This window comes from Gopherus flavomarginatus, chromosome 1, assembly GCF_025201925.1.
Source record: "Gopherus flavomarginatus isolate rGopFla2 chromosome 1, rGopFla2.mat.asm, whole genome shotgun sequence".
Taxonomy (NCBI): Eukaryota; Metazoa; Chordata; order Testudines; family Testudinidae; genus Gopherus; species Gopherus flavomarginatus.
In genome coordinates, this window is record NC_066617.1 from 216128607 (window position 1) to 216141280 (window position 12674).

Here is a 12674-nt window from a genome sequence, read left to right on the forward strand (position 1 = left end):
AAATAATTTTTACCATACTATTCAGCTTTTTGGATACCTCCTTTTCTTCAGCACTATTATGTGCTATATAGTTCTGAACCCTATGGGTCACACACTATTCAGCCTTTGGCTTTCTCAGGCAGGGCCACCTGCTTGGGTCATTGTGATATCAGGAACATAGGCAGCAGGAGCTCTGGATGTTCATAATGACTCTTGCAACCCTTCACCTCAGCAAAGAAGAAAAAAAAAACTAGAGCCCAACTTTCAATGTTGAGTGAATAATGATACTGCGACCCCGGGAGCTCCTCATACCAACAGGCCCATGGAGTATACCCCTTATCATAATTTTGTCCAGGATGTAATAAACGGGTACCCTGGCATTACTTTTTGAAGTAACTCACAACAGGCCTGATACACTCATTGCCGCAACACACTGTTCTCATGATATTCATTTAAGACGTTTCTTGTAATATATCGTTTGAAAACTAAGAACATGCTAGTCATTAAGGTTACTGTGAAATGTAGTTAACACTACTGTATGTGAAATTATGGATACTCTCTGATATTATGTTTTAGAGTCTATAAACAGACAAAAGGAGGTAAAACTGGTGTTTTCCTAGATAAAAGAATCAGTCTTTCCTCTAATTTTTCCCTCTCATGTGTGGAATGAATTTTGTTATGCGTACCAATATGGAGGTGATGTGTGACAAACAAACAACACAGCACATAACAAAATTTATATGGTGGGGGAGGGGCCGAGGGGTTTGGAGTATTGGAGGGGCTCAAGGGTAGGGCAGAGGGTTGGGGTTTGGGCTCTGGGGTTGAGCCAGGGATGAGAGGTTTGGGGTGCAGGAGGGTGCTCTGGGGCTAGGGCAGAGAGAGAGGACTCCCTGAAGCTCTCTCTCCCTGCAGCAGCACCTGGACTCGGAGGAAGAGTCGCCTCTCCCCACTGTGGCAGCAGGATAGGTTCCCCTCCCCTTGGCGGTTTGGGCCAGGGCTGGGTTTGGGCCAGGGGAGGAGTTCCCCAGCCGCAGCAGGTCCAGGCCGTGGCAGAGTTGGGGCCAGGGCACGGGTGCCCTGGCCATGGCAGGTCTGGGATGCTGTGGCTGGGTTTGTGCCGGGGAGGGGCACCCCTCCCCCCGGCAGGTCCCTGGGTGAGTTCCCTGAGTGCCTGCATGGCACTAAATAGGCTGCTGCACAGCGGCACAGCTTAGAGAGAACTTAGAATGGAATGTGTATTTACTTGTCTAACCTGCTTGATCACTGGCAGAGGACCATGCAACTACGTTTACATATAAGGTAAGCAAAACCGTTAGGCAAAGAAGCAGGAGAGAAGACTGCTTAACCATCACAATGAGGGACAGAAGCTGCACCCCAGGAAGTCTTCTCGGCTCTTGAGACAGAGACAATGAACGTTGGTCAATATAAAGACAAGCAAAAGCCGTTTTGGTAATCCATCACTGCTGAGGACAAAGAAGCCAGTGCATTGTATCTATGAATGACGGGTCCTCCTGCTGAACTAGCTGGCGACTGCTGACAACTTGGTGCAAGTAAGAAACTATGTTAGGCAACACTAGAACCTGCTACAATTATGTTTTAGACACTAGAAAGCGTGTTATTTTCGTTTTGTTTGTAACCCTTTCAGACCTCTTTCACTCTTGCTTGACATCACTTAAATCTCTGTTTTTTGTTAATAAAACTTAGTTTGATTACAAACAGGCTCAGTGCTGCATATTAAGGTGGCTTGTATAACCCCAGCTGAGCTAACAAGCTGTTGTGTGTACTGGCTCTTTGGAGGCAGCAAACTTGGTGTTACCTCTGTGAGTATCCAATCGGAGAGACTGGGCACCACACGGGAGATGGTTTTGGGGGAGACTTGGGACTGGAAAGGTTGCTAGCACTATCTCGCAAAAAGTAAGCAGACTTGTGGAAAGCAAGTTGTGTGCAAGTAGTTGGTGTCAGGACTCCGAGCCAAAGTTGCACAGCACAGCACAGAGAATCAAGATTACAGGGCAGGTAGTGACAGAACCCCTTACTGGTCTGGGTGAGCCTCCAAAACATCACAGATACCAGGAGGCAGTGAAGGTGCCTACGTTTGGTACTGCTGATTCCCATGTGGAGAGGAGAAGGGAAATCCCTCTGGGACATGGGAGATCCTGACTTACCAGCTAATGGCAAATGGTGTAAAATGTACTGGCTGCTTTGTAGAAGGATTCTCTTAGTTTTCTCCTAAAGAATACTCCACGCTGCTGCTGTTCCCCGTATAAAGGGAAGAAGGAAGTCCTCTTAGGTTGTGGGCTGAGGGGGCTTGGAATTTTTGATTTGATCCCTCCACCCTGGGATGTAGCTGGTGCTAGTTTGGGGAAGGATTTCTCTAGTCCATCTTCAAGATTCTTCAATAGGAGAAGAAGCTGCTGTGATTTCTTTCAGCTTCCTATATACCTTGGTGAAATGAAGCCAGTTATCAATTTCCAGGGAGACTTTATTGCATCAGGTAATGTGAGAGGGAGAATCCCTCCTTGCACAGAGAAAGCAGCAGTTAGAAATGCCTCTTCCTACAGATGCAGTGCCTGTTCAAAGGTACTTTGCTGCTTTCAAGCAGGAAAAATATAAGGTGAAGAACATAGCATCTTTGATTAGCTCTGTGGGATATGTTACCCATTCTCTGGTACAGGCCAACCTCAGCTGAACCAGAGTGGCTGAGCCCTGCTGTGATTCACAGACTGGCTCATAAATCTGATGGGCTGAACAGAGAAGATTATGGGGATGGCTGAGTGAGAGGATAAAGGAACTTCTGCCTTCTGTTTCAAATGAGAAAGAGAACAGTCTTCACCAGTTCCTGTAAAATGGCTCTGGGTGCACCTTCTTGTGTCAATATCATTTAGGTACCATCCTCCAATGAACGAAACACTTTATCTGTCCCTCTGCAAAAGGTAATGACAGGGTAACAGTTTATTACATCCTGGGCAAAATGAAAATAATGGCTACACTTCACAGACCTGATTCTCCACTGGCCTGCATGTTCTGAGGCCATTTGAACTTGTGCCAAGGGCGTGTAAAATCCCATCAAACCAGAATGGCACAATTATACACAGGTGCACATGACCTCACAAGGTCCAGTTTATTAACTGATAGACTCTTTCAGGAAAGTACCATTGAGCACAGAATGTTCCATTAGCTGAGAACGTGTAATGTATACAATACTAACACAGATGACATTATATGGGGTTAGAATCTAAATTCTCTCTAAGCTGCGCGGCCATGCAGCTATTAAGCGCTGCGCAGGCACTCAGGGCTGCAGCAGGGAGAGATGCCTCTCCCCTAGTCCAGGCCCGGCCCAGACCTGCCACGGCCCAGGGACAGGTACCCCTCCCCAGGCACAGCCAGCCCAGATCTGCCACAGCCAAGGGAGAGGTGCCCCCCCCCAGCCCAAGGGCTACTGCAGGGAGACAGAGCTGGCAAGGAGTCCTCTCTCCCCACCATAGCCCTGGGGAGCCCCACTACACCTCAAATCCCTCATTCCCAGCCCCACCCCAGAGCCTGCACCCCCAGACAGAGACTTCACCCCCATATACATGCCAACTCTCTGCTCCAGCCCTGAGCCCCTCATTCCCAACCCCACCCGAGCCCACACCCTCACAGCTAGAACCCTTACCCCCCTGCACCCCAACCCTCTGTCCTACCTCTGAGTTCCTCATCCCTGGCTCTACTCCAGAGCCCTCACCGCCCTGCACCCTAACCCTTCGCTCCAGCCCTGAGCCCCTCATCTCCGGGCCCACCCCAGAACCCTCACTCCCCTGCACCCCAGCCCTCTGCCCAGCCCTGAGCCCCCTCCCACACTCCGAACTCCTCGGCTCTACCCCCACCACATGAATTTTGTTATGTGCACCAATACGGAGGTGATTTGTCACACATAACAAAATTCATTCCACACACGAGTGGGAAAAATTAGAGGGTACACTGGTTAGGATCACAATTTTTCCCATATGAAACAAGTAAAAGGTATTTTCCTTTCTTATTAGAAACCTGATATTTTCAAAACTAACAGGAAATTCAACTGTACTTATATTTGACCATCTATTACGTATTAGAACAACCGAAAAAAAGGGTGAAAGAATTAGGACTACTAATGAACATTTACCTGATGCTAGAGATGCCCTAGAAACTGCTATTGAAGGTGTTTCAGATGCATTCCTACGGTGTCTTTTCACTAAATCTTCAGGTACACTTTCACTTGCAGGCACAGAAGCATCATTTTTTAAACCAGGATCCTGCTGAATAAGAATAATATACATTCCATAAGCATAGAGCCATACAATAGCTTATTTATAGTCATCATTACAGTCTAATTTCCATAACCCAAAAGAACATTACAAGTACATGATCACTTATTAAATATTTGTATTATAATTAATCAGCATTGGGGCCCCATTGTGCTCGGCATAATACAAAGGGAAATGACAATGCAATCCCTGCATACAACCTAAGCTTTGAATTTAAGAGGACAAGTGGGGCAGGAAGGGTGAGGGGAGGCAAAGAATACAATCAAATATATACATTTGCCATTTTTCAAAATTATAAATATGCCTGATCTACACACAGTTTTTATACAAATACAGCTTTGTTAGTTAGGAGCGTGACTCATCTGACATAACTATAGCGGTACAAACCTTAGCATGGACACAGTTATACTGGTATAAACTGCAGTTCCTATATGTAAACAGCTCCAGATATAACTGCATCCACACTAAAGGGGTTATACAACTTTTGTGTATAGACAAGGCCATAGACAAAATAAGTGCCAATTTACTTATTTGCCCCTGAGCCAAGCCATCATAAATTGGCCGATTTCTTATAGGTGTCGTGGTACAGGTGGTTGAAATGGAGGGAGCTGAAGGAGAAGAAATGGTAGAACCCTTACAGATGAATTCAAGGAAGGCATTCTGTGAATAAAGAGCAGCATGGAAGAAGGTGCAGAGAGCAGCTGGCAAACACACAGGCATCTAACGTGTACAGAAATAAGAATATTGTAATCAAGCACGTCATTACCAATTATTGGCAAGGAACTAACACAGACCCAAAAGAATGCAGAATCCTTCCTCCAAATAGCTTTTACTCTCAGAATATAGACAGTAGGTAGGAAAAGGGAGAACAACAAAATATTAAGGTGGCCAGACAGTGATGCAGTGGTTGGCTACCTGCTGATAATGTCATAGTACAAAGGCAAACAAATTTCTCCTACCCACAATCTGTTTTGAAATTTTAGAGTGTAAAGTCCTTGGAACACAGACTGTGCTTTCTTTTGTATTTGGATAGTACCAAGCACATTGCAGATGTTATTGGATATATATGACAACATAGGTTTGATAACATATGCTGGCTCATATGAATTAATGGGTTTTCATTGTTAAATATCCCTAACAAAAACGACTAGAAATTGTTCTAGCCAAGAATATGGAAAGACATCCTGTTAAATTGGGGGGGGGGGGGGGGAAGAGAGAGACTACATCACAATTAAAAAAACAACCTCTGGTGCATATATTAGTAACTACAAGAACTACTAGAGAACCATAGGTAACATGAAGGAAGCTTGTCATGATATCAGTATCTGTAAACAGATTGCATTAATGAGCGATTAATGAGTGATTAATGAGTTAACATTGTGTTTTGAGAGAATGACTTGCCTTTCCTGAATACATGGCTGTCAAAGGCAGGCATAAAGAGATTCAGCTGCAAGTGAATATATTTGAACTGATAATGTGGAAAAAAATTGTAATGGAAAAAGTGCCTGCAAATGCCTAGAAGACAGTAGCCAAAATTACCTTCAGTTGTCTCAGTGATGCTTTTTCACATTATTATAAAAATACCACTTTAACTTCACTTTGAGCTCCAGCATATTCATCTCAATTGTACTGAGCAGTGATTGTCCAATTTCATCCATTTGGAAATGAATATTTTCATTCGATTTTATAGAAGTTGATCTTTAGATACCCCCATTAAGCATATTAAGTCGGCAGAGTGCGTCCTCAATACCATGGCTAGCATTGACTCACGGAGTGGTGCATTGTGGGTAGCTATCCCACAGTCCTCGCAGTCTCTACCACCCATTGGAATTCTGGGTTAAATCCCAATGCCTGATGGGGCAATTTCATCCATTTGCCTGTAGCAATCTATCATGGGAGCCAATGGGAAGAGAGCATACCTAAGAAAGTTTCCTGCCTTTACAGTGTCCCTGACTTTGCTAAGCATCACACCTGTATAAAATGAAGTGGTAACACACTAACAAAAGCTTTCCCTACTGCATGCCAGAACCAGGCTAATGGAAATATTGCTTATTAGCAATCAGACTGACTATTGTGACGCATTTCTGCAGCTCAGATATGGTTAGCACTTGCAGCTGAATCTCTTTATGCCTGCCTTTGACAGCCATGTATTCAGGAAAGGCAGGTCATTCTCTCAAAACACAATGTTAACTCATTAATCACTGCTCAGTGCAATTGAGATGAATATGCTGGAGCTCAAAGTGAAGTTAAAGTGGTATTTTTATAATAATGTGAAAAAGCATCACTGAGACAATTGAAGGTAATTTTGGCTACTGTCTTCTAGGCATTTGCAGGCACTTTTTCCATTACAATTTTTTTCCACATTATCAGTTCAAATATATGCATAGTAAATATTTAAGTCACTAGTCAATCAGTTTGACAGATAGTACTCTAAGTGCAGGAGAATAAAAAACAGAAAAGAAAGTATCTTGATGGACAGAGTGAATCTCAAAAGCTTGCCAATTTTTAGTTAGTCCAGTTAAAAAAAAGACCACATAAGATGTAATAGGGGATTTATATACATCTATATACAGAGAAAGTACTCTCTTTTATTGGACCATCCTATGTTGGTGAGAGAGAGAGAGAAGCTTTTGAGCTACACACAACTCTTCTTCAGATCTGGGAAAGGTATTTTCAGTGTCACAGCTAAATGCAAGGTGGAACAGATTGTTTAGCATAAATTGTCAACACATATTCTAAGGGACCATTCAAGGTGAAGTGGCTCATTAACTCCCCTGTAGTCATAGAACAAAGTCCTCTCTCTCTCACACTCATACACACACACACACACACCCCTCTCTTCACAGAGCACTTAAGTGTCAAGTGGGATTAAGTTAAGATAGGGAATCACAATCAGTGCTAGTACAAAGGCTGCAGTCATTGCAAAATCTAAGATCAGCCAAATCTCATTACATCCTTCTCACATCAACATTTGTGTACAGAGAAGAAACTAGACTCTTCCATCTCTCTGTCATTAGCTGCTGTTTCAATCTGCTCTATACTGTTCGGAACAAGTGTTCTGCTCTCCTTGTTAGTGGCTGTTCTTAAGATTTCTCTTAGGTGTCCTTGTTTCCTCACACTAGTTGGTTTCCATGTGGGAGTCTGGGTGTTGGCAACTGGAGTATTTGCCCCAAATATGTACAGCACTACCTTCTGATTCTCGTGGAGATAAACTGATTGTTGGTGATTTGTCTCATCTTTTCATTGGTGTTAAAGTCTCTCCATACATGACTCAGAATCTTTTGTAGGCACTTAAGTGTTCTATCTAAAGTTTTAATAGCTCACCAGCTCTCGCAGCTGCATGTTGGCACTGAGATTACATTTAAACTGAAAATTCTCAGTTTTGTTTTGGTAATCTATATCTTTAATTTCCAGAGTGTGTCAAGTTTAGTGAATACTGTGGACGCCTTTCCTAGCCTTGATGTCACTTCTTTCCCGAGGTCTCTCTTGACTAGTATATAGGGTTACCAACCTTCTAGGATTGTCCTGGAATCTCCAGGAACTAAAGATTAATCTTTAATTGAAGACTATGTCATATGATGAAACTTCCAGGAATACGTCCAACCAAAATTGGCAAACCTACTAATATAGTACTGTCCAGGTAAATGAACTGTTCTGCTTTCTTGATGTTTTTGCCTTTTATTACAATGTTACTGCTTGATGTCTGGGTTTCAAGGATGTTTATTTTGGTGTAACTGATTTTGAATCCTGCTTGGCCTTTGGAAAGACATCTGCCTTCACAGCTTTTCAGGAGTGTTTCTCGTTAGCATGATATCATCAGCAAAGTCTAGGTCTTCTAGGCATTTGCCATTACTCATGACATGCCAGTGTTTGTGTTGCTAATGCACATCTGCATTATTCAGTCTATGGCAATGCAAAACAACAGCAGAGTTAGAATGCAGTCAGGCTTCTTGCCAGCGTCCACAATGAACCACTCTACTGTTTGGTTTTTCACCCCTCCATAGCATTTTGCTTCACTGTACAATGCTGTGCTGATGTTGATGACTTTAGCTGGAATTCCATAAGACTGAAGAATATTCCGCAATGTATGCCTATACAGGCTGTCAAATACCTTTTGGGGGAAAAATCCATGAAATTGGTAAGAGGAGTCTGGCATTGCATATGTTCATCTACTACAGTCCTTAGTGTGAAAATCTGATCCACACATGATCACTTGGGCCTGAATCCAATCTGTTCTTCCCTAAGCATTGCATCCACTGCCTCTTTTATTCTATATAGTTGTAGTATTTGCAATAAAGAAGATTTTCCCTACAAAAGAGAGTAGTGCGACTCCTCTCCATTTTTCAGAGTAGCAGCCATGTTAGTCTGTATCTGTAAAAAGAACAGGAGTACTTGTGGCATCTTAGAGACTAACACATTTATTTGAGCATAAGCTTTTGTGGGCTACAGCCCACTTCATCGGATGCATGTAGTGGAAAATACAGTAGGAAGATATATATATATATATACACACACACACACACCATGAAACAATGGGCGTTACCATACTCAGTTAAGGTGAGCTAATACCAACAGGAGAGAAAAAGAACTGTTTGTAGTGGTAATGAAAATGCCCCATTTCCAGCAATTGACAAAGAGGTGTAAGGAACTGGGGACAGGACGGGGAAGTAATAAGTATGGGGAAATAGTTTTACTTTGTGTAATGGCCTATCCACTCCCAGTCTTTATTCAAGCCTAGTTTGATGGTGTCCAATTTGCAAATTAATTCTAATTCAGCAGTCTCTCGTTGGAGTCTGTTTTTGAAGTTTTTTTTGTTGTAATATTGTGACTTTTAGGTCTGTAATCGAGTGGCCAAGGAGACTGAAGTGTCCTCCAACTGGTTTTTGAATGTAATAATTCTTGACGTCTGATTTGTGTCCACTTATTCTTGTAGAGACTGTCCGGTTTGGCCAATGTACATGGCAGAGGGGCATTGCTGGCACATTGGCACATATCACATTGGTAGATGTGCAGGTGAATGAGCCCCTGACGGCGTGGCTGATCCACTTGTTACAGTCAGTAAGATCACCTTTTTTGGGCAGTCTGACAATGAATCCATGTTTCCACTGGTCAAGGGGGAGTCTCTTTTTCTGAGACTTCGCTGAACAGCTCTGCCAGTTTCATTAGTCTGGTAACGTCATGTGCGCTTAGCATTTCTGCTGTGATTTGATCATCAACCTCAGCTTTGTTGTTTTTCAGCATCTTGATTGCAGCCTGTGCTTCTGATATCTCTATTGGACTGATGTGGTGATCAGGATAATTAGCTGCTATAAAACATTGTAAGGCAATTTTGGAATGAGAAACCTCCTCAGATGTTAGGAATTTGTACTAATTAAGCAGCAGGAAGAGCAATTTCCTTGATCATATTGCCCTGCTAAATGACTGATGGGGGTTATATCTTTTACCCAACACAACAGAACTACATGAAATAGAATTGTACTAAAAGACTGTATTCCCACCTAGCACTTTCAATACCTGCACACGTACATCACTGCTTATAAACAGACGTCTTGTAACAGCTATCAGTTCTTTATCAGGTGTTGCCATATTTTTTAAAAAAGCAACAAAATAGAGATTGACATAAGAATGTTTGTAACAGGGTGGCTTGGAATGCTAGTTGGCCTACTGGTTGCAGTGCAAAATTTCCTGCCCCCTGCTTCTGTGGTCGAGATGCCTCAGTCTTTAATGAAGGAGGGTAGTGGGACTCCGGCCCTCCCACTCTACCGGGTCTCAACCCAGAGCCCCATGTAAGTCAATCCCTGAGTAGAGGAGCTCTCAGCAGGGAGTCTATGTCCACTGCCCTGGGCTACTTCCCACTGTTGCCCCGTCAGTTTGGGGCACGGCCCCTATAGTACAAGTTCCTGTGATGCTTTTCTCTAGTATTGCCCCTTCGTGGACCCTGGGCAGTGTCCTGCTATGGTCCCAGCTTCCCCTGGCAGGGCAGCTATAAGTTTGGTGGGGTGAGAACCCCCCTCAAGATCTCAGTGCTTCGGACCCCAGGCTCCTTGTAAGCTAGGTGCTCCTATACCTCTTTCTTTGCCTCTTTTGGCCAGGAAGATGGTGCTTGTTTACCGGTGGCTACTTCAGGTAGCAAGCTAGTGATCCTTCCCTCAGGTAGGGAAGCAGCTAACTCCTGCCTCTCTGACAGTAAGCTCCCTCCTTGTCTCTCTCCTCCAGGCCTGGCATTGGCTGCAGGTGGAAAGGGGCGAGGCTAGCTGGGCCCAAAGGCTCTTTTTAGCCCCTTCCATGCTGATGGGAGGTTTCTCTGCTTCACCACACTGTTGTTCAAAAATCAGGACACACTTGAAATTGTGAGGAGAGGACCTGACTGTGATGGAACCGCTCAGCAGCCTAGAATTTGTGCAACAGTGATTCGTTAGTATTACAGATCAAACTTGTCCTGAATGAAGGAGAGAAATCTTTGGGAAGACTCACTATCCCAGAAGAAATGACACACCAATATTAAGAGGATTCCTTCCCCAGGACAGAAGTTCATTTATGGGAAGAAAGGAGAAAGTCCTTCCTCTCATTCACTCTGCCATCATGCTTTGGCCCTGCCAGGAAAGGCTGATATGGCATTCAAGAATGTGGTAATACCTCTCTGAGGGAAAGTGATGGTGCTTCCTCCCAGGGCCTTAGAAAGCTTAGCACAGCATCCAATTCCTAACTGACCCTTTGATCACTAATCCTGGACAAAGGTACAAAGATATTTAAAAAGCTAGGCCCAGAAACTGCTTGGACGTTCCCTTTCATGCCCAGCACCAGCCAGAGGAGTTTTGGGAGCAGCTTTAAAGTCCCAACTGTCTGGAGCTCTGCACAGTACCCACCACAGAAGCAGATCCTTCACGCCTGTACCAACCTCCTGATGTCAACAAAGCCTTCAAACTTGAACTCCTGTGACTCAGTTTTTCTCAGTTAGTTGCCTACCTGCCTCTCCTGTCAAATTCCTTCTGCTATCCTCCCACTATTTTCCTTCAATCTTTCCCTTCACAGCATCCCAGGGGTTAAAATCTTGTGGAAACTTATGGGTGTGGATGCGCCCTTACATCTTAAGTAGTAATTTTTAACATTTAAGTAATAACAGTCAATAACAGGACATTTTAGAATGAGAACACTGTTTGCCAATCCAAAAACCAGATCACTGATAGCGAGTTTAACAGATTTCATTATGGTGAGTGATTGTCACTTGTCACTTGTCACAACAGGATTAAGGAATAAATAGCATTATCTTTGGCAGGCTTAGCGTTTATTGGTTGCAAGCTGATCAGATATTGACTGTGGTGTGTATGGTTGTGGTGTCAGTGATGTCTGAAGGGGACATCTGTGCAGTTAGTAGCATTGCTACATTTACCCTGCTGTAATCTGAAGTCATGCTGCGTGTGCTCAGTGCTGGTGACCTTGGACAGACTGGACTGGAGGCATTGCTTCGGTACCCAGAGCTCACTGTGCCTTTCATGTTACCGGGAAGGGTCTCTGCATCATTGTTGTTCAGTGAAAGAGTGCTCCCCCTGAGGAGACAGGACAAACAGATCCCTGTTTTCAAAACATTGGCAACACAGCAAGTTGGGAAAATAGGAAACAAAGTTTTCTAGAACTATCTTGTACCATATAAGCTACTCTAAGGATGGAACAGCGACAAACACCACATGGAAACTATGAAACCATATCTGGTGGCATGGAAGGGAAGAATTAGGTGACGGTTGGTTGGAAATACTGTCTGTATACATTGCTTGATGCATTTATTCTCAGATTTAGGAAAACTTTAAACACGTCTCTGGCATACAGCATTAATATAATCCAAGAACTGCATAAGATTTGTTTTCCTCCATGCTTATTTCATAAGTACATCTATTTTCAGCAGCTGATTCATTGGTTCCTCACATGGCATTCCCCATCACACTGCCCCTTGCTTTGCAATAGAAGTTACTGCAGTATGATTGTTCTGGATGCACCTGCAGATTCTTTCAGTGCCAACAGACACTCCAGGTGAGTCGGCTGGCTCAGCTGCTCCAAACCTCTCCATCTGTCTGTCTGCTCCTCAAGAGGGACAAGGCTCCACATTGTCCCATTTACCTTGTAATGAGAGTTCCTGGCCTGAACAGGCTGGCAGTTCCTACATGACTCTGCTCATTAGTGAAATTACACCACATTTTTTTTTGCCAACCTTGCAGTCATTCAACAAAACTGACAGAAAAAAACAGCATTCAGAATACAGGAATCTGACTATTAATACTCAACAGCGTTATCATCTCTAAATGGGCACTGATACAGTAATTCCAGTGCCTGCCACCAGGAAAACCTGATCACAGGAGAGACTGGGATAACAACAGAAAGGTGATGGAGGGGAAACATTGCTAGAACTGAATTGACATT

General features: G+C 43.7%; 1 protein-coding gene across 7 annotated transcripts in view; it reads right to left on the reverse strand.

The window, feature by feature from the left end:
* Positions 1 to 12674, reverse strand: part of SYTL5 (synaptotagmin like 5) — a 167162-nt gene that overhangs the window by 34774 nt on the left and 119714 nt on the right. For 6 of the 7 annotated variants that reach the window (XM_050936521.1, XM_050936518.1, XM_050936524.1 and 3 more), the window contains 2 exons: positions 11653 to 11809; positions 4121 to 4253 (listed from right to left, as the gene is read on the reverse strand). In XM_050936521.1, coding sequence (XP_050792478.1) covers positions 4121 to 4253; positions 11653 to 11809 — 290 coding nt within the window. The remainder of the gene's footprint in view (positions 1 to 4120; positions 4254 to 11652; positions 11810 to 12674) is intronic. The other variant, XM_050936520.1, reaches the window with a different exon arrangement.